The 21,986-nt window shown below is 35.5% G+C and overlaps 3 protein-coding genes across 6 annotated transcripts; 1 reads left to right on the top strand and 2 right to left on the bottom strand.

Annotated features, from left to right (window-relative positions):
• The first annotated feature begins 1,247 nt into the window (after positions 1-1,247).
• On the top strand, positions 1,248-13,507 carry LOC132286146 (F-box/LRR-repeat protein 15). Of its 3 annotated transcripts, none has more exons than XR_009472689.1 (17): positions 1,248-2,169; positions 4,748-4,985; positions 5,078-5,210; positions 6,938-7,037; positions 7,118-7,315; positions 7,399-7,669; positions 7,756-7,854; positions 7,949-8,037; positions 8,161-8,260; positions 8,363-8,533; positions 9,014-9,166; positions 9,629-9,789; positions 9,872-10,070; positions 11,128-11,594; positions 11,702-11,765; positions 11,882-12,008; positions 12,244-12,330. XR_009472689.1 is itself a non-coding variant. In XM_059788410.1 (17 exons), the coding sequence occupies exons 1-17, from the start codon at positions 1,769-1,771 to the stop codon at positions 13,188-13,190; spliced, it is 3,021 nt and encodes a 1,006-aa protein (XP_059644393.1). In that variant the 5' UTR covers positions 1,248-1,768; the 3' UTR covers positions 13,191-13,507. The 3 variants fall into 3 exon arrangements, 2 of the variants coding, with proteins under 2 accessions (XP_059644393.1, XP_059644394.1); XM_059788410.1 differs by lacking the exon at positions 11,882-12,008 and adding an exon at positions 13,101-13,507; XM_059788411.1 differs by lacking the exon at positions 11,882-12,008 and adding an exon at positions 13,213-13,507 and having other exon boundaries at positions 1,249-2,169.
• A 928-nt stretch (positions 13,508-14,435) lies between these two features.
• Positions 14,436-19,743, bottom strand: LOC132286148 (uncharacterized). 2 transcript variants are annotated; one of them, XM_059788413.1, is made up of 7 exons: positions 19,467-19,743; positions 19,262-19,304; positions 18,776-18,846; positions 17,960-18,054; positions 15,742-15,809; positions 14,959-15,069; positions 14,436-14,798 (listed from the first exon to the last, which is right to left on the bottom strand). In XM_059788413.1, exons 1-7 carry the CDS (start codon positions 19,642-19,644, stop codon positions 14,669-14,671), a joined length of 696 nt encoding a protein of 231 aa, XP_059644396.1. In that variant the 5' UTR covers positions 19,645-19,743; the 3' UTR covers positions 14,436-14,668. The 2 variants fall into 2 exon arrangements, with proteins under 2 accessions (XP_059644396.1, XP_059644397.1); XM_059788414.1 differs by having other exon boundaries at positions 19,262-19,301; positions 19,467-19,742.
• Positions 19,744-20,459: 716 nt separating this feature from the next.
• LOC132286150 (uncharacterized) lies at positions 20,460-21,970 on the bottom strand. The gene has a single exon (XM_059788415.1). It carries the CDS (start codon positions 20,981-20,983, stop codon positions 20,639-20,641), a length of 345 nt encoding a protein of 114 aa, XP_059644398.1. The 5' UTR covers positions 20,984-21,970; the 3' UTR covers positions 20,460-20,638.
• Between the last annotated feature and the right edge of the window lie 16 nt (positions 21,971-21,986).

Genomic DNA, 21,986 nt, shown 5'->3' with positions numbered 1-21,986 from the left:
ACAGTCAAAACTATAATCATGTCATACCATTACAATAACCTTCAAAACGACGTTCCGCCACCACCACACGGCGCCGTTTCATGTTCACCCTTCTTTCGGCAGAAAAGTCAATACAAAACGATTTCTCATTACCAAGGGTATATTCACTCGAATCTAAGATGAATCAAAAAAACAAATTAATTGGTTCAACAACTTCAAAAACAATAAATTTTGATTAAATTCAATAGTAATGATTAGTTCTCACTACCATTTTTTATTTTTAATACACAAATATATGTGTATACTATTAATAATTGTTTATACATTTTATATCTTTTCATTTTATATTTAAATTAGAAACAAATTTACTTTTTTGAATTAAATAAGAACGACAATGTTACTGTATTAGTTATTTCGTTGAAGAAAAAATAAGGAGACCATACTTGCCGTAGTGAACTTGAACCTTGAGAAATAGGCAATTAACTTTTATTTATTTATTTTAGTATAATATTATTATGCACCTTTAGAATACTTGTATACATATAAATATATGAATAATTTAGAAACTATAATTTTTGTTTAATCGTTTTCTACTAAAAAGGGATGCGTGTTTGCCATGTTACTTCTAGAATGTGACTTTTTTTTTTTTTTTCTTTTTCTTTTTCCAATCCATATTTTTTGTTAAATGTACTTTATATCACATGGTTTATAATTTTTTGAAGAAAGAATATTCATTGCTTGAACAATATTGTAAATAGTGTAATACATTATTATCTAATTTCTATGCATAATATTTGAGCAATTAAATATCACCAAAACTACTTACTGTATTATTTATTCATTTAAGTCTTATTTTCATAATTAATAGCGCATTAAATTGTGTAACTACTTACTCTTGTGTGATGTTTCTTTGTTTGACAACAATTAGTTTAAAAATCACGATTTGATAAATTTTCTCAGTGTTGTTAAATTATATTAAAAAAAAATTATCATCAAAATGTTTAATAAATTAAATTGTGTCATTAATTCAAAAGATTAATTTTGTAACGTTGATTCAAATTAGATTTTTAATCATGTGCAACTCGTGCATTTTTATTAGTACTAGATAGCTACGAAAAACAAAAATGAAATTTTATCTTAAAAGAAAAAAAAAAAGTTGTAGCAAGAAGTAAACCTGAAATACGACGTCGTGTTTTAGTTGTATTTTAAAATTCAAAGAAAAGAAAAAGAAAAAAGGGACAGAGAAACTGAAAACTCAGAAATAATTTCTTGGCTTCAGTCTTGGTAACAGCTGCCCGAAACTTCCGTATAAGTACGATTTTTCACACAGAGAGAGAGAGAGAGAGAGAGAAAGGGAAAAGAGACATTACCATTACATTACTAGTGTTGCCATTACCCGCCGATCTTTTCAAAGTAGAAAGAGAAGACGCACAGACGAAGAACCAAAGATCCGATCAGATCTACTCAAATCAATCTCTCTCACTCCGTCGATTCTCTCTCTATATCTATATTACGTATATATATCTACTACACCTTCATCTCTTGTCGATTATATTCGTTGTTCTAGCTAAATAAAAATCCATTCTGTTTCTACTCCCTCTCTCTCTATATAGTTTTTGTTTGTAAATCCACTCGGCCGAATCGATGTGCCATTTCTAGGGTTTTTTATGTGTCAAGTTAGGGTTTTTATTTCAGGAGGGTGAGATATGTGTGAGAGAGATCTTGAATTAGGGTTTGCAAAGGCCTCACCTTTGGGGCTTTAATTGCACAGTTTTTGTTGTGCGAGTGCATGAAGATTTGGTGTTGTTTATGTTTCGGCGAGGAAAAGGAAGAAGATAATAAAGAGATGATGAGGAGGGAGGGCATTTTTGGAAAAGAGAGTGAAGAAGGAAAGTCTGAGGATATGGAAAACGATGAATCTGGTAGGGGTAGATTTTCATTGGAGAGGTTTTCTGAGTTACGGCCATTGGCGGATGATGTAGATGGAGAGAGTGCTCACTCTCTTGGTGGTGATGGTGCTGGAAGTTCGGATCAGTTCGCCTCCGCCTCCGGTAGTGGTCAGGACATGGTGGAGCTTAATTTGGCTTTGGCTTTGGCTGGAGAGCCTTCGTCCTCGTCACCTGCATTGGACGCAGAGAATTTTCTTCGGGATTCTCATAGTAAACGTCCTAAAGTTCATTCTTTTTCTCTGTGAGGACCCTCTCTCTGTGTCTATCTGATTTTTCTTGAAATTAAGTATCTAATTGATTGATAATGCATTTCTTGGTTCTTGATTTATCTGTCTGAAGAGCAACAGACACTATAACTAACTTTATTACTCGTATGTTATATGATCATGTACATATTTTGGTTGTAGATAATATTATTAATTGAGGAGGGTGACTAATATCCCTAGGGCAGGAGGGTGACTAATCTGGCAATTATTCCATTCCTCAATTCTTCCCAACAATTACTTTTAGATAAATATGAAATAGAAGAGACAAATTAAACTTCAATGGTTAATGTAAATGAGAACTAAATTAAGTGATTTCAAATCAGGTACAACAATTTCTTAAATGATCTAAATTCATAATAGTAAGAGTCCATTTCTAGGATGCAATGGGTTTAATGTTTTTCGGACTTGGACATGCACTTGGAGTGCATTGTGTTATGTGATCCGAATTTTGTTTTGGCTTTTGACTCGAAAATGGGGAATTTTTTGACTTGTCTTATCCTCCATTTTTTTTCCCCTTCATACTCATTTTTAAAGCATACATGGTATAAGCCAGGATATCTCCATTTTTAAATTCCTTCAATCCAAGCATAGTGTCTGTTAAAAAGCTTCCATCTCAATGAAATGGTGTTGACCCACTACCTCAAACATTATTAAATCTTCCAAGAGTGATCTATTATGACTAACAGTTCATGGAAATAATGCCCCAAACTCATTAAGAGCAAACCCCTTTATTAAATCACCACAGCTATGAGCACTAACACCACGCCATAGGAATAGGAATAGGGAATATCTTAAAATTTTTAGTTTTCTTATCAGCTTCCCAGTAAATTCTTCTTGCTCATTGAACCTCCTTCATGGTATCTCCAATTATAATGGTTAGATGAGTTTCTATTCCATTCACTCTTAAGTACTAAACCTGAGGAATCCATTTTACAAACAGCACTTCCCAAAATAAGAGTTCCATTTTGGACTCAATTTTGATAGGGCATGTTTAGTCATGTACTCCATGAAATGTTAGAGCCGGCTTTATGGAATATAAATGTTTACATTGTTAATTTAGAATAATTGGATTACACCTATTAGATGGACCATCTATTTATTTAAACTGAATCTCACCCTCACATATCTATAATTTCTATGACATAGTGATTGTTACTTGTATGAATACTCTGTGTGTGCAAGTAGCAAAAGAACTTCATATATATAAACTAGAAAATGTAATAGAAGTAATTCAAGACATGAGTGGCTAAGAACCAAAATTTATATAGGTTACTAAACAACCTAAACTGGAGGAACAGGAAACATCCACCATACGAGGAAAATGCCTCTGCGAACACCACAACTTGTCACAAAAAGATTGCCATCTTACTAGAAACACACATCTGAAGTGGCTTGTAACCAATAAATCTATCATCAAACCAGTTCTAAAATCACATAATTCATGTGGACCAATGCCCCATCCCCATCTCTACTTAACATCAAGATGTTTGTAAAGTGCAAAACTGACTAGAAACTTGTTAATTACTCGGATTGTGTGTTGTAATGTAAGAATTGTGAACTAAAAGATCTATCTCAAGACTGTTAATATGGTTCATTAGGATGGAAAGCTTGCCCGCAATGAGGTATTTTCAAATTCTTAGAGTCCCTACATTCATTAAACAGCAAAACCCTAATATTATTATAATTATAAATCATGTAGGGGATTGTTCTGCTTTATTTTAATTTTGTTTCATTTACATTAATTGTTGAAGTTTTAGTTTAACTTTTCTACTTCATTTATCTAAAAGTACCCGGTGGGAGAAGTTGAGAATGTTGTGACCAATGAAGCTGTATTAGACCTGCATTCCCATATATTGTTATCTCAGTAGTCAATTTTCTCTTAAACAACAAATAAATTCTGCTAGATAAAGGCACAATGGTTTATTTTTATTTTTTTGATGTTATAATTGTTTCATATTTTGATTGCCAAACTTATGATTAAAATGTGGTTGAAGAAATGTCAAATTGAAGTATGTTAAGTTCAGCCTCGTAGTCGCACCCTTCTAGTAATATGCCATAATATCTGACTCTTGGCAGAATGAACGATGGAATAGAAGAATGTTCTACCCCACCATAATGGGAGAAATCATTTCATGTCACCGGCACACAAGCTGTGTGATAACTAGCATGATTCCACCATCAACTGTGGGTCCCATATAGGGCCAGTAGATGCTGAAACCACAGTGGCTGTCACATTGAATAGTTTTTCCCAATAATGAGTCTTTCTAACACAGCGACTTTGTGGTTTGACATATATTTATTTTGGTACCAAGTATTAATTGTACTGCTTTCTTAATCTGAGTTGATATTTTTACTGTTTCTGATGTCATGGATTCATGTTTTAATGAGCATTACTTGTGAAAAGAAACTTCCTTATGCATTGGAAATCTGATACATATTTACTGATGGAACTTGAAATACATTGTATGCTGAATCTAACATGGGATTTTAAGATTGACATGTAAGATACATTATTATGGTGGGTTTGAATTGTGATGATGGAAACCTTTGCAGAGACTGGGATTGCCATTTTGCAGCTGCTGCATCTTCTGATATTGACAATTATATTTTGCATGGGAGGGACTACAATAATCTGGCTTCCTTTACCAGTGGTACACATGGTCTTTCTCCAATGTTAAATGATAGTGGTGAAGAGAATCTCCTTGATTCTAGCAATAGGAGGGAAGATGGTACTTCAAAAATGGAAGATTTAGAAGTTCGAATGGATCTTACTGACGACTTATTGCATATGGTACCATTGCCTTGGTTTTGTAGGGAACTACTTGTTACTGTTTGCTTCTAACACTTAGTTGATGCTTTCTCAACACTGTCCTGTGTTGTCAGGTTTTCTCGTTCTTGGACCACATCAATCTTTGTCAAGCTGCTAGGGTCTGCAGGCAGTGGCGGGCAGCTAGTGCCCATGAAGATTTCTGGAGGTTTTTGAATTTTGAGAATAGGAACATTACCGTACAACAATGTTAGTATTATTTTTATGTTGTGCTAAACTGCCATTTTATTTGTTTAATCATTTTTTTTTTTGGAGGGGTGTGTTTATTTCAACATAAACTTCTTGCTTTCTTATTGTGCCCAAGAATTTGTTAGACATTTTTTTTTTTTAATAATCTTTTTCTTCAAGCCTACCCCATAGGCTAAGCTCTACAATTTCCTTACTCCTGCATGGAAGTCATATCCCTCCACTAGAACTTAAACCCTGAACACAACCTGATGGGGCATCAATTGATACCGCTTGATTTAGATAGCGTGTGGTTTATGTGATACCTTATAAAAAACTTATGGAAGTGTTATGGAGAATTTAGCTTATGATCTATTATATTTATGTACGTGTTTCTATTATATTTATGTATGTGTTATATAATATAATAGGAACAAAATTGTTTGATTAGAAGTCTAAGGGAAGCTTTATAACGGACTGGAGACATAGTCAACATTGAGTGTCAAGAGATACCGAAAAGCGAGCATTATGATCACCTAGACTCAACTATGCACAGAGAGGGAGAAATTGGAGATGGCGTTAATCATAAGAATAAAGAGGGATGCATTAAATGGAGGAGTGCTTATAGCATATTGACACTTATTAGACAGACACATAATGTTAGGCGGCTGAGAAACAATATATTCATAAAATGAGTATATTAAAAATGCAAATGTTGAGATATATGTGGGGCAAGAAGAGAGGATAAAATTTGAAATTAATGTATTCGGTGAGATGGTTGAACTAGCACAAATTGGATATAAATTGAAGAAAATTGATTAAGAAGATTTGTTCACGTGCTGCAACGGCCAATAATTGCACTGGCTAGGAAAAAATGAAGTGGTTCTTATTGAGGGTACTAGTGGAAGGGAGAAACCAAAACTAACATGCGTTGAGATAGTTATAAAACATATGATAGCACGTGCTTACAGCTTTAAATGGCATGGGATAACAGAACATGATTCATGCAACTAAACCCCAAATAGTTGGGAAAAGGCTTAGTTGAGTTGACTTGAATTGTGTGAAAGCGATATCCAGGAAATTCAAAGCTGATGTGATATGCAGTACATACTATATTCTAGCAGGTAGTAGGTACACTTGCAGAATCACAGTATAACATGTGTTGTCATTTAAAATTGTAGAAATCAGCGAGGGGAAAATATAATTGATGAAGGTATGGGTTGGTGCGAGATTTATGGTGGAAGGTGGATTTAGTTAATTGTTAACCTAATATCAGTGTTATTATTTACTTATAAAATATATGTGTATTAGTGTTACTATTTGATTTTATTATGGTGGAAATTTTTCTTGGAAGGAAAGTTATATTCAAAGTTCATAATCCGTTGTAGTTTCACGAGTCTAGACTTTGGGGTTCCATCTCCCTTTCATCTCTTAAAAAGTTAAGAGATTGAGAATTATCCTTATACATTTCACATTTTCACCAGTAATTTTCAATGCTATGCTATAGATTAATGTTTTATTTCCAAGGGGAAATGGGTGAGAATTGGGTTTACACCAACAGAACCAAGGTTAGTGTGGTTAAGGGCAAAATGCATGTTTTATGGAGAGAAATTAATTAGTTATTCTACCAAAATAATTCCCTCTATTTTGCTATCCTATATTTTTGAACTTGAAAAGATGTGTATTAGTATTTGTTCTTTGCAAAATACCAAGTGGCTACCATAATGCTCACTGGTTATGTGCATTTGCAGTTGAGGATATGTGTCTCCGCTATCCAAATGCCACTGAAGTTAACATTTGTGGTGCTCCTTCTATTCACTCACTTGTTATGAAAGCAGTTTCTTCATTAAGGTAAACTGTCCTTCATGTTGTTGCATAGTTATTTACAGAAGCATGTTAGTACTGCTGCTGATATATCCGATGATTCTCAGAAATCTCGAGGCTTTAACCTTGGGGAAAGGACAACTAGGGGAACCTTTTTTCCAAGCCCTAACAGAGTGCCATATGTTGAGAAGTTTGATTGTTAATGATGCTGCTCTAGGCAACGGTATTCAAGAGATACCCATATACCACGAGAGATTGCGGCAGCTTCAAATTGTGAAGTGCCGTGTGCTTCGTATCTCTATCAGGTGATTAAGTAGCTATTAATTAGGTAAACATCATATATGGTTGACTTCTTTAAATTTTGTGTTAAAAGTATCATGTATTGCAGGTGCCCGCAGCTGGAAACCTTGTCTTTGAAGCGCAGTAGTATGGCACATGCTATACTCATCTGCCCTCTTTTGCGTGATCTTGATATAGCTTCCTGCCATAAGCTTTCAGATGCTGCAATTCGTTCAGCAGCAACATCATGCCAGCATTTAGAGTCTTTAGATATGTCAAATTGTTCGTGTGTTAGTGATGAAACACTTCGTGAAATAGCCCTAACTTGTGGTAATCTCCATGTTCTGAATGCATCCTACTGTCCAAACATCTCTCTTGAGGTAAGTTTTTGTGGCCTTCAAACAGTTCTATTGTTGTGATCTTTAGATAATACTTTTTGATGACAGTTTCTTACTTTTCTTGGAAGTCTGTAAGACTGCCAATGTTGACAGTTCTCAAGCTTCACAGTTGCGACGGCATAACTTCAGCTTCCATGGCTGCAATATCTCATAGTTACATGTTGGAGGTTTGAACCCTTTCACTTGTTTCAACTACTGGGGTTGCCTAGATGTTATTAATGAATTTTGTGTAATGTTGTGAAAAAATTCTGTCTTTTATAGGTTTTGGAACTTGATAATTGCAGCTTGTTGGCATCAGTGTCCTTGGAGCTTCGACGTCTTCAGAACATAAGACTCGTGCACTGTCGCAAGTATATTTTGCTACCTCATTCAAAATCTTTGCTTTTTTTTTTTTTATATTTTATTTATTTATTTATTTTTTTGTGGGTAATCTTGTCACAGTCAGTAATTTCTTGTTGCTATTGTGCCTTCAGGTTTGTTGATTTAAATTTACGAAGTCTCATGCTGTCGTCTATTACGGTGTCCAATTGCCCTTCTCTCCAACGTATCAACATCACATCAAATTTGCTTCAAGTATGCCATTTCGTTTAACTAGTTAGTTAAGTTCATGCCTCATAATCATTTTGAAAGAGGTAAAATCCTAACGAATGATTTATTCGTTTTGTTTTCATGCAGAAATTAGTGTTGCAAAAGCAAGAAAGCTTAACAACATTGGCATTGCAATGTCAGTGCTTGCAAGAAGTGGACCTTACAGATTGTGAATCTCTGACAAATTCCATATGTGAAGTTTTTAGCGATGGTGGTGGATGCCCTGTGCTAAAATCATTAGTTCTTGATAACTGTGGGGTGTGTGAATTGTAGCTCTTTGCAATTTGCTTATTTCATGATTTTGTCCTGCTAAAATTATTAGTTCTTGATAATATGCTGGCCTGACATGATTTTCGAACTTCCCATGCATATTTCGTTTAATCCTTGGATTAATTCTCTAGAATACAGATTTGCTTGTTGATGGTGATTCCACACCATTTCATTAAAATAAGTTTTTGCATTGGCAACCTTCTTTTTTTTTTTTTTTTTCCTCCTGAACAAATTATGAGAATCATTTCGACATTTTTAGTGTTGAGCACTACAAGATTCTGTTTGTTTGGAATCTTATTTTCTCCCACCCATATGTGTTTGTGGGTTATGGATTTGTGGCTGCACCAGCCTGGTTTGCTCATGCTTGATACTGATACTTATAGTATCATGTAATTTTTTCTTCATTGGTTGTGCATTTGCTCTTTCTTGGGAAATTATTACTGAATATGATTGCTTGTCTTTGTTCAGAGCTTGACGGCTGTTGGATTCTGCAGTACTTCTTTAGTTAGCCTTTCCCTTGTTGGTTGCCGGGCTATTACTTCCCTTGAACTCAAATGCCCTTATCTTGAGCATGTTTCTTTGGATGGCTGTGATCACCTCGAAAGAGCATATTTTTGTCCTGTAAGTGAAGATGAAAAAAAAATGGTACTATTTGATTTTTTTTTTTATATATGAACATTTGAGTTACTATTCTTTGTTGGGGTCAAAAACCTCCTTAACTGACAGATCCATTTTGCAAGTTCGCTTTTAAGGTCCCACAAAAGATCTTTACATTATTTCCATGAGTTTTTTTGACATTTGAATTATGCTATGTACGTCTGATTTAGACATTGAGATACTTTTAGCAACCTGTCTGTGTATGTCACATGATTTATACTGTATGTCAATGCTATGTGATGTGGTATTACTTAATGATATATATTGTATGCCAATGCTGTGTGATGTGGTATCACTTCATCTGATTTGATTATTGGCATGCCTTTTGCAACGTGCATGGCATCAAGCATTTGGCATTTGACATTTGACATTTGACTTGTACCTTGAACTGCCAGGCGTAACGCTGAAAGTATGTTTTTGTTGCAGGTTGGTCTTCAGTCACTGAATTTGGGAATATGTCCCAAACTTAATGTACTCCATATTGAAGCACCACGCTTGGTGTTACTTGAGTTGAAAGGATGCGGTGTATTATCTGAAGCTTCCATTGCTTGCCCTCTCTTAACGTCTCTGGATGCTTCCTTTTGCAGGTCATGTTAATTTCTTTGTGTTTGTTAAGCCCGGGTCCCTCCTCTCCTCTCCTCATGCTCAAGCTGACACTTTTTTTTTCAGCCAACTCAAGGATGATTGTCTGTCTGCAACAACTGCATCATGTCCTCTCATTGAATCATTAATATTGATGTCTTGCCCATCTGTTGGTTCTGATGGGCTCTTATCTCTGCGATGGCTTCCAAATTTGACATTGCTTGATTTATCCTACACTTTTTTGATGAACTTGCAACCTGTTTTCGAGTCCTGTTTGAAGTTAAAGGTATTTCCCATATCCAAGTGTATGCATTTGTCCGGTGCCCTTATGGCGCAGCCACTATTACTGTTTAATGAGTGTTATTATACGACACATGCGCAAAAGCCATTACTTAGTACCCTTCTTTTTTCTTTTCTTTATTTTGGGGTAAATAAATTTCACATTACTTAGTATCCATCTTCCCACTGGTGCTGGGAGAAGACTGGAGACAAATCTATCCTTTGTCATTATTTTGGCTTCTCTTAAAGTTAAATTTATGTCCTAACACTTGTCGGTCCAAGCTTTTTACACCAAGCAATGGATCCTACATGTACATACACGTCCATAAATAATTAAATATGTTATTGATTTATTGATACATGTATTAAGATAACATAGTTGCTTTAATTTAATGCTAGAGGAAGTTCATCTGGGTCTGTCAGGCTTTGGGTGTCTTTAAATTAGTTTGGAGCATAATCTTCTTTTTTGCCATTCAACTCTCTCTTGAGTCGTATATAGTATAGAGCACGAATCGTAACTCGTTTACCTTCTCTTATCAAGAGAAAGAAAAACCCTACCAATTGCTCTTAACTAAGTTGATAAGAATTGTTGGATCCTCTCCTTTTGATGCACTTCAATTGAATGGCTGGTTCTAGACTTCTAGTCCATATTTTTCTCTTCTTCAAAATTGTGAAATAATCTGTTTTCTGAGTGCATGATAAGAATCTTTTGACTGAGTGATTATGGTGTCGGCAAGGAAGATAGTAGTGTTTTAATGTGGTGAGTGAACATTATTTATGTGAAATGAATAAGCTAGACTTCCAATTTGCCTCAAATTAGGGGATAAAAGTTTCCATCACAAGAGAAAGTGGGTATTGTGTTTGACCAGGCATCTTGCTTTCATTCATTTATACTCTTCTATCACTTTAAAATAGAGTAGTCACGAGGTCCACTTTCAGTTTGTGTGCTTTTATATCTCCTTTCCGTGGGTTAGAGTACAACTAAGTTTGTTTACATCGTTTATATTTCTTGTTCTTCTTTCTTTACCTATTCTGTGTACTGATTCCTTTTTTCCTTCTTTAAGGTTTTGAAATTGCAAGCATGCAAATATCTCACTGATTCATCACTGGAGGCTCTTTACAAAGAAGGTGCCCTTCCCTCCCTTTGTGAGTTGGACTTGTCATATGGTACCCTCTGCCAGTCTGCCATAGAGGAGTTACTTGCTTTCTGCACACATCTAACTCATTTGAGCTTGAATGGATGTGTGAATATGCACGACCTGAACTGGGGTTTTAGTGGAGATCAGCTTTCTGAGCTGCCTAGCATCTATGGCTCATCTGGCTCATCTTCTCAAGATGATATCCACGTGATGCTTGAGCAGCCCAATCGTTTGTTGCAAAATCTCAACTGCGTTGGTTGCCCGAATATTAAGAAAGTTCTCATTCCTCCAATGGCACGTTGTTTGCACTTGTCATCATTAAATGTTTCCCTGTCTGCAAATTTGAAAGAAGTTGATATTGCTTGTATTAATTTGTGTTTTCTTAATTTGAGGTATGTTTTCGGGGCGTTTTTTCCTTCTTTTTATTCGATTGTGCTTCTTTCTGGTTCTTATATTGTTAAATCCACCAAGGTTCTTAACATTTTTTTTTTTCATTCAGCAATTGTTGCTCCTTGGAAATTTTAAAGCTCGATTGTCCAAGGTTGACTAGCCTTTTTCTTCAGGTGTGTGACAGTCCTCCTATAGTTGAAGTTCTTAATTGTCGCTTCTTTGAAATTTTAAACTACTTGTGCACGCACGTGCATGTTTGTATTGTTGATGAGGAACTTTTTCTTGTCAGAACATTGAAATTGCATCACACAGGCTTTTCTCCAAGATCTCTTGGGTGGAAAGTTTGTGAGTTTGGAGGGGGGAAGGAAATTTGTCTCTTTACTGGAATGCCTTTAGTTCCATAATTCATTGGTTAGGTTGGTTCTGTAAAGGCATCATTTGTGTGTGTCCGTGCAGTAAGCTTTGAGCTTGTTTACTGGTTATCTATGCAATAACTCATTTCTCATCATTGGTTAATCATTCAAAAGTATTGTTGGGTCCATTTATCTAATCTGTAATGATTTATATTTATCCTTATACAGCTCTGATTTGTTTTATCTAGCTCCCTGATTTTCTTTTATTTTGATTGCTGCATCTTCTCTGTCTCTTTAGTCTTGCAACATTGATGAAGAAATGGTTGAAGCTGCTGTATCACAATGTACCATGCTGGAGACTCTTGACGTCCGCTTTTGTCCAAAGGTGAGTGTAATTAAAGGTCTTCTAAACTAAATAACAAATTTAATAAAATTTCCTTTTTTTGGTACCTAAGAAGCACGGACACGGACACGACACGACACAGACACGGCAAATTCAAAAAACTAGGACACGGACATGGCGGGGACACGGCGAATAGTATATATATATATATATATGTGATGTAGTACTTTAAAAATTATTGAGTGTTACTATTTTTCATCAATCTCACAATGAAAAAAAAAACTCAAATCATAACTCATAACTAATAAACCATAAAAAAAAAATGTTGCATAGTTAAAAAACCAAATAAAAAACAAGACATTAATAATAACTAGTATCATTTAATCATCATTGCAACTTTACTCCAAATACAAAAGCATAAACAGAAAGGACTATTAACATTCATGACTATTTAACATTCAGGACTTTACTGTTAGCACTTAACATTTACAAAAACCTATAGGGTAGTCCCCAAAAAAGATACAAAAACAAGTCAGTATACTATCATCTATTCCCATCCATCATTTGACCCAGGACTTTTACCATTTACAATACCAAAAGGGTAATACAAAGCAAAAAAACAGGACATATCAGCATTAAAAATTAAAAAAAAAAAAAAAAAAAAAAAAATTTCCAGACACGTGTGTCCGCGGAGTGTCTGTGCTGTGTCCGAAAATTTTAAAAAATAAAAAAATTCCAGACACATTTTTGGTGTGTACGACACGTGTCGGACATGGATTCTTAGCCCATTTTGGCGTGTCTGTGCTTCCCAGATTGGTGCAAAACAACTATTGATTTACCTTCGTACTCTAGTCAATTGTAAGTATTTTTGTTGTTTAGAATTTTGTAAATATTTATTTTAGAAATATTCTCTCCAACTAATAGATATGCTCGGTGAGCATGGGAAGGTTACGTTCAGCATGCCCCGGTTTGAAGCGCATCTTCAGCAGCCTGTCACCCACATGATACATCCGCGTAATCGTTGTCTTTCTTTGAGTGCTTGTATGCTTTAGTTGCACGAGGTAGCTAGCATGAGGCCCTCTAATGTATTTGTAAATGTCCAGTCGTCAGTTTGTTGCTATTATATTTGGTTGTAATGTTTACTTCACGTTGTTCTTCTGATTTGAGCGAAACAATAAGCCTTGTTCTTTATATATTAATCATTATTGTTTGTCCATCATCAGTTTGTGTTTTGGGAGATAAAACGATAATGACAGGACTGGTTGCAGTGTCATATTTTCCTTTTGTTGGTGTTGGGGATTGTTATTACAGAGTAATTTTTGGGTTCCTTTTAGAGGTAAGTTCTCCATATCTTCTGCATATGAGGAACCAAGGCCCGAGAAAGACACCTGTGGATGGCATTAAACTGCTGTGGTTCCATGGAGGAGATTTTATGCTTTTTCGTCTTACGGTTGGCTGTCCAAAACAAACTCTCCACCCAGGCTAAAGCTGTTGAAAATGGGTTTTGAGAGGCTTTATCCAGGTCACATTCGTCTGTTGTTTGGTGTGGAAAGGGAGGGCAATCATACCCCTTCCTACTGTTCCCTACCTTTTTATATTGATAACAGTACTGGCGTTTTTATTTTTGCTGTTTTATCTTTGGTTTTGGGGCATCTTTAGAATTAAGGTGATGGGGGGGTTTTTTGGATTGCTTATGCTTACCTGGGGAATGCCCCTTGTGTATGTATAGCCTTTTGCCTTGAGCCATTCTGTATAACATAAATCTAGGGTCTGATTCTTGAGGGGGTTTTTTTGGGTGGAGGTTTAATTGTGAGGTCGTGGTTTCTATTTTTCAGTGAACCTATTGACACGGGTTAGTAGAATCTAAAAGATAGCTATGGAAGGCATTGTGAATGTATAATAAGAAAATATACTGTTTAACAATTTCTGACCCCCTCCGTACTGGTGAACAGGCTCGTCTTTCAATGTTTCATCCTTTCAACTGATTTTTTCCCTGAATTTTTATTGGTTCCATTCTAACAATTGAATTTTATTGCTCAAACAAGATTGCCTCCATAAGGTTGGACACGGCACAAATGACTAGAATTGGTATGTCTGTAAATTATGCATGCAATTATATGTCTGTGAAATGCTTATTCAAGCCATGATGACACCCTTAAAAGTCGAAAAACTTTATTCTAAGCCAATATGAAAAACTTTTAACATGAAAAACTTTTAACAGTGCACCGACTACAAAAATCTGCCGGAAAGTTTACATTTCCTTCCCAAAATGGATTAGGATCAAACGTGCACCATTTTCATTTCGTTGGATGGGTGTAGCTGTATATGATAATAACATAAGGATGTAGCTGTATATGACAATAGCATAAGGTTTAAGAACTCATAATATCGATTCCAACTGTTTAATCTCTGGGTCCGACACTTCAGGTGCCACATCTTCTGGGATCCTATAAGCATCAGCAATAGACTTCCCTTGTTCCAACACATCAGAAGGTACAGTCTGGAGGAGGCTGCAAAGGAAAAGTTTTTCAAAATTTCCATCTTTCTTTGTCGAAATACATTTCAATGAGGAATAATAGATATGAAGCTGATAATATGTGAAGGAACTCTACCATTAAGGCACAGAATATATGTAATTATAGAAGCAAATCAACATCTGAAACCCACTACCTGTCCAATGCATCAACAGCAATTCCAATCTTTGCCTTCATTGATTCAACTGAAGCTTCTGGATCCTTTCTTGACGCGTGCAGAAGCAAAGAATCGAGTTCTTCCAATGCTCTTCAAAACAGAAATTTATTGGTATCAAATTGGCTCAACAACATTCTTTTGAACTCGTAAAAACACACAGATCTGACCGGGTCATATTGCAAAACAGGTGTGCTACTGAACAGACGCTGGCTCTCTTCTGCTAAAGGCATGTTTCCATGAATTTACAGTTATGCAATGCCAATTTAGGGGAGTCCTATGTATTTAATTTATTCATTAGACAGGTTGGTAACTTGATAACTGCATATATGTGACGGTATTGGTTGTCGTTGTCATCAAAACTATTCTTATTGTTAGACTTACTCTGGACAACAAAAGAAAGTCCTAGTGACTCCTACACACCTACTCAAAGAAATAGCAAAAGACGTTGTAAAGTTTATATATTTTATAAAAAAACAAAAAATGAAGCAAAGCCGACTTTTACTTGCCGGACCTGCTGTCCAAACATTTCCTCTGTTTTACAATCAGGCCCTTGGTGTGCAGTGCCAGATTCATTGACCTAGTGCCCTCCAAACTGCCCTAAGGTTACAAGTGTAGACATCTCTTATGTACCGTGACGTATATCGGGTTGCAGGGTGCAATTGGAGCCACTCAACAACGATGCAGCATAGCACTTTATTCTTTTGGGTCTAAACCAATTATTTTAATTGTTTTGATCTTTTGTTAAGTTGATAAAATTAGTACCTGAGACATTGATCAACATCACTGAAAGCAGTTTTACCGAGGCCACCATCAGATGCATATTGTGCTACCTGTATACAAAGGAAATTTTAAGAGGTTATTAGAACATTTTCTTATAAGCAATAAACACACACCGCCATGTTCCGGGAGGGAGTTGAATCCTGCACCTCCCCCCTTGTACAAGGCAAGAGATATCACTCAAGCTAATAGCTGGTGGTTGAAGAACTTGTAGAAACTTGCAAAACAAATGGGGAAATCTTAAACAATGGGGGTCATGACAACAATGTCTCAGTGATCATAATTTCTTATGGGTATCAAATCTGAGCTAGCAGTCTCATACTTGTCAGATTCCCTACTTGGAGAACCTCATATACTTGTATACAACACATACAAATGTAATTGCTGTATAGTTTTATGGTCAACACATATAGATCCAGCTATATTACATGGCATATTCAAATATGCGTGAAGTAACGGTGTGGGGTACAATATATGTGTCTAGCATGTCATATTAGAAGTCCACCTAATAAGCTTATCCAATAGTTCAAGTTTATTTTATAACCATGCATAAAGTCTCTTATTATGTTTCTTCCGTTCCACTATTGCTTCAATAAAGTAAATGCCAATGTTGAACACACCATGTAAACATGATTTTACTCCAAATAAAATAAAAGCATATGATATTTAGCCATGTCCCATATCCTTGATTTGAGGATTTGATAAATTTGATGCAACCTAATATACATACTCGATTCCATGTAACTTAGGATATAGGCAATAGCGACAGCTAACAGGCTAAGTTACACACTGTGCTCTTGGTGATATAAGCTCTTAAGAAAGGAGAGTCTGAATAATTCTTATGGAGCATCTGCCATCTATAAGTGGGCTCTCTAATAGGATTGGGACCTTTGAAATATTATATAATTTACTAAAATTAGTAAAATACGGTTATACTCATCAGACATAGAAATCATTTGTTCATTTTCTGCAATCTGAGGGACCTTACTTGTGTGAAAAACCGCAAATTTCTTGTTTGTTGACACTAATTCTTTGTTCCCATAATTATTTATTATCTCAAGATCTCGACGATACTAGTAAAATAGAATTACAACACAGATGCATGGATACACATTGCCCTTGGTAAAAATATAAATGACAGTTCCCCTTTTCCTCTTAAGTGGCATGCTAGATTAGCACATATGTACAGTTCATGTTTACCATTATATAGCACAATATCAATGTTGCTCCAATAATAGGTAATTCACATGGTTTTAACTTGGCTTTCAATGGAACTTCGGGAGATGTATTCTAATATTTTTCTAAGCCTAATTCTATCATGATTGACCCAAAACCTATATATACATGTTTTTCATTATTGAAATTAAGTTTTGCATAATTGAAAGAAAATTAAACTTTTTGAGAGCTAAGTGTTCTGTTTAAGCCCCATGTTATTCTTTGCACACTTGAGTTATAGATTGTGTGACATTGAGCATACACTGGATTCATCAGTCCACAAGTAAAAAGACATCATCCAAAGTTTAACAGTGAGTTTGTTTGGACAACCACATAGAAAAGTGGATCATCATGAGGTGATTACGTTGGTGTGAATCAATGTGGTATCGTTGGTAATTCTGAAGGCGCTGGACATGGAGAGAACTGGGCGTCAGAGGTAAATAAATGGCAAGTGATTTCAAATATACTGGAGTTAAAAGCTTGAAGTATTTCGAAAGTGAGTGGAACTCATTGTACTCTTTTCCAGAGATAATGGATATTTTTGCCTTGAGACGGTTTAGTCACCATGCCTTCTTCCAATCCAGTTTTCCACATTAAATACTATGGTGTCTCCATCTATACATTTTACTGCACTTTTTACTTTTCTTGCATGTGTGTTTATTAATTAACAAATAATAACTTAAATTTTTTAAAACAAGCAATTGAGAAAAATGGACCTGTTCTCCCCCACAATTGGTCGATTTACATAGAACCAATATCAACTTATTGTCAAATATGCACCTCAAAATGCTTCAAAAATGAAGTACCATATCATGATGTGGTTTTCTGAAATGAATGATCAAATATGCACCTTATATCGACCAAACTTATCATAAAGAGCTATTGTATCATTTACAAGTGACTATTAGAAAATTTAATTTCACTCTTGTTGTCACAAAGTACGAATGGAGAGAATGGAAAGAGAAATTTCGTGAAAATATCAACTTACTGCACGAATATTTACACGAAGGGATGCTGCAGGGCCAGAACGTAATATACTCCGACAGGCAGCATATTGTGGTTGATCAACTTCCAGAGTTTTCCCTATATCAGAACAAAGGGATCAAGCAAATTGTTCATGTTTTCTTTTAATCTCAAATAAACTTGCATCTCTTGCATGAAATGTGATAGAGATCACATGTAACATATTGGAACTTGCAAGAAATAATTGAAGGGAAAAAAGGCAAACATTGGATTTTTTAAGTGAGGAGCACAAAAACGCGTTAAAAACTGACAGTCGTCCTTCCCTGAATCATCTCAACAGAAAAAAATTAACAAAAATAAAAAAATAAAAAAAGCTGGATAAAATGCAGCCATTTATTTGGAGGAAAGGATCATATAAATTTGTTTACGAAAGTGAAAAGCTAATTCACTAATTATTCTCCTTTGACAAAGGTAAACTTTGTTAATTTAAATGTAGGAGTAGATATGACATGCTAACACTGCCAACCATATCCTCCACATTTTGTAGTGTTTGATAATGTTAACATTCCTTTGGCTACTTAGGTTATGAATTTGCAGTCCAATCAGGGCATTATGATGCGTAACTATCAATTATAAAATTCTCATAAACAAATTCCTAAAATATAGTAATTTGAGTGCACCACGTACACATGTATGAAGCATAGAGATAAGTCATAAATGAAACAAAATACTCCCTATATAATATGATACAATAACATAAAACATCTCATATCCAGCACCGAACCCTAAATTGAGAAATCCATTAAGCAAGAAACTGGTGAAGCAAAGGAGTAGTCATTACCTAAATCCTTAAACTGCAACTGAGACAATATAACAGCAGGTACATAAGCCTCTAGCGGATCAAGCTTTTTTCTAGTAAATACATTTTAAGAAAGATTAGAAACAGTACAAAAAATCATCATAAAGCAGGGATTAGAAACAGTACAAATCATAATAAAGCACACTATAGTTTCCGGTGAGCCTGAGGCTGAGGACTGGAGCAGAACCCCAAGCCCCATCTAAACATCAGGATATGTTACTTGTTGCTGATGCATAAGTTTCAATACAAACAGAAATATACATTTTTCACATTGCAAAAAACATATAAATACAGAAAATAAACTACTGTATTTCTGAAAATACCATTCTTCTCTCCTACCAACCATCCCAAACAAATTGTTGAACCAAAAATTGTCACAATCCATAATTGTCATAACTAAAGATTACAACATTGAATCACAAAAATGTAAAAATGATAATTTTTTTAAAAAGGGGGGTCATTCATTACCTTTTTACATACTTATCAAAAATGCTAGCAGCCACGGCATCTGCTGAAAAAGAAATAGCAACTAATTTGAATATATATATATATATCTAGTTTCTTATATATATTACAAATATGCGGGTATTGATGAACATGTATTTAATGGAATTTGAAGCTCGCAGTATGAATTTAGATAGTAATGAAAGAGAGATAAGAAAGAGGGCGTTACTTTTAGGGATAGAGAGAAGGAATAGGAGAGAGACGGAGAACAATCGCCTGCTCTCCCGAGCTTTTGGGGGCAACGATGCGCACTTCACTCTGGAACACTGATTGCTTTTGGAGGCGACGTTTGGGTGACGAGAACGAAGAAAGGGCGTCGAACCAAAAAAGCTAACAGATTCAGACATTACTCTTTTACTTCTACTTCTACTTCTACTTCTACTTTCTCTTCATTTCCTCTCCCGCCGAAGGTAGGGAGGGAGGGTCTTATCCGTTTCTCGGCCATGTATTTTCATGATAAATTGAATTACAATCTTACCCTTGCCTATCGTTAAATATAATGTCAAAAATTGATAAATATGGATTTTCTGTTTATATATATATATATATATATATTAATGTCACCAATTTTGTCCCATTTTATACATTTAACATTTCCAAAAGAGAGAATCGTCCGTTCATACGCTCCATTTCATGGGCTAGTCACGAGCCTTCTTTACTGAACTTGATTTTACATGGAACATCAGTGGAAATTATATACATATGTTGGCACAGAGAGAAAAATATTTATTGGATAGTATTATTGGGTAAGCTGCAACTATTTTTATAATGTCACCATTCTATTTTTGCAGTGTCTGCACAAAGACACCATCAAGAGGATCTTTTACTAGATCATGTGCAAGTCAGATTGGGGAAAAAATGGCGGTTATTTATAGAAGTGAGAGCCTCAGAATTTTGTTTTCTGAAACCAAATTATAAATTAAAATGATTCACCTTCCACTATTATAATAAAACTACACAACCTGTTTTAACAGTATAAACTTTCACATGTAGTTTACTGTAAGACCATGGAATAGCAGACATCAGTGAATTAACCGGAGTACAGTTTGGTACTCTAAATGAGAGGGACCTTATTAATCATATATATATGTGTGTGTGTGTGTATTAATCAGTATATATCCTGACTAACCAATATATGTATATATATACATAACACCAAGTAGAACTCTAAACCTCCATGTATTGATATTTAGTTAATACAATCATCAATTGCAAGTCACAGATCTCTCACATCTGCTTAACCCTCCTAGTGCTTCGCAGAAACTTGACAATTTCAAAACCAATGCAAGAACCATAAGAAATATGATGATAATTCCATATGAAGACATCTGCTTAACCCTCTCAGTTCTTGGCGGAAGCTTTACACTTCAAAACCAACCCAAGAACCACAAGAATTATGATAATCCCGTATGAAGAACCACCAGCTCTGTGTATCCAGTAAGGATCAAACCTGGAAAAGCCACGTTCCATGAAACGTGACACGGTGATGGCCGTGATCAGAACCAATAGCAATAGAGGCAGATAAGAGGAAAGATTGAAGGGTTGCTCATCGCATTCCAGCTCGACTTCTGGTGTCCTGTCAATATAGAGAGGTGAGAGCACAGCAACAAGGGCCAAGCCTATGGCCACCAGCCTCTCATATGATAAAAACCTATTACCACTCTTGCAGATAGCTTCCTGCTCCATTCAGGAACAAATTCTAAGGAGAAACTACCAGCCTCTTAATATTATCAATTACTTGGAATCTTCTTATCGCTGCTGGTTAACACAGTAACATGAAATTGGTTAGAAAGGAACCTTCTGCTAAAGGATGTGATCTCATTCCCTTGGTCGTCAAATTTTGGAATATATTTTGAAATTAGCATATGACTTGTTTGATCTTTTAGTGCAGATTTCTCAAGGTATGGTCCAATACGACAGTTGTAATCTTTATGGAAGTGCTTACACAATGCAACTCATGTTGACAGAAAATTTCCCACATAGGGAATCCTTCTAGAAGTTCAGAAGCACAGCTTATACATTAAGTTTTGGACTTTTAGAATAAGTGGATGTGAATAAAGTTGCAAAAAGAGAGAAATCATTCTCCATTAAGTAGATTATATAGTTGATGTAGGTTGCATAGTAACTTGGAATCTGATGCTAACAGCATCAAATATGAATTCTCAAAATGCTTATATGGAAGGTGCACAGACTTCCTGAAATGAAGTCAAGATATGCCTAAACATGATTGCAGTCATGCACTCTGCATTCAAGGTCACTAAAAGCATTTGAACATTGACAGCAGTGACTACTCCAACTTCCTACCGGACCAACCTTTTTCTACTATAAATCGCAATTAAAAGCCAACTGAGCTAGTCCATGTGCAGCACCACTAGCATTCATAGGAATATAATTGTCACAGTACATAATAGGCTAAAGAAGTGTACAATTCTTTCTTATCTATGGGTTGGGGTGGGGTGGAGACTGGAAGGACTGCACAAGGTAACTACTGCATATGCAGCGAAGATTATCTGTTCTATACTGGAAAATAATAAGCCTGAGTTTAAAGCTTTGAGGATTGGGCAGAAGAAAGAAACATGCTCCCTTCTGAGTAGTGGTGGAGTGGCAACGGTTTCAGTCATCATTTGAAACAACCAAGGACAAGTTCAATGAAGCGGCTTCAGAGTAACAGGCACCAATTAGCCAAACG

Source organism: Cornus florida, unplaced genomic scaffold (assembly GCF_030987335.1).
Source record: "Cornus florida cultivar Cherokee Brave unplaced genomic scaffold, ASM3098733v1 CherokeeBrave_3.0.0_Hap2_Chr11, whole genome shotgun sequence".
Lineage (NCBI taxonomy): Eukaryota > Viridiplantae > Streptophyta > Magnoliopsida > Cornales > Cornaceae > Cornus > Cornus florida.
Note: the sequence above shows the minus strand (reverse complement) of the source record. Positions and strands in the feature narration are given on the sequence as shown.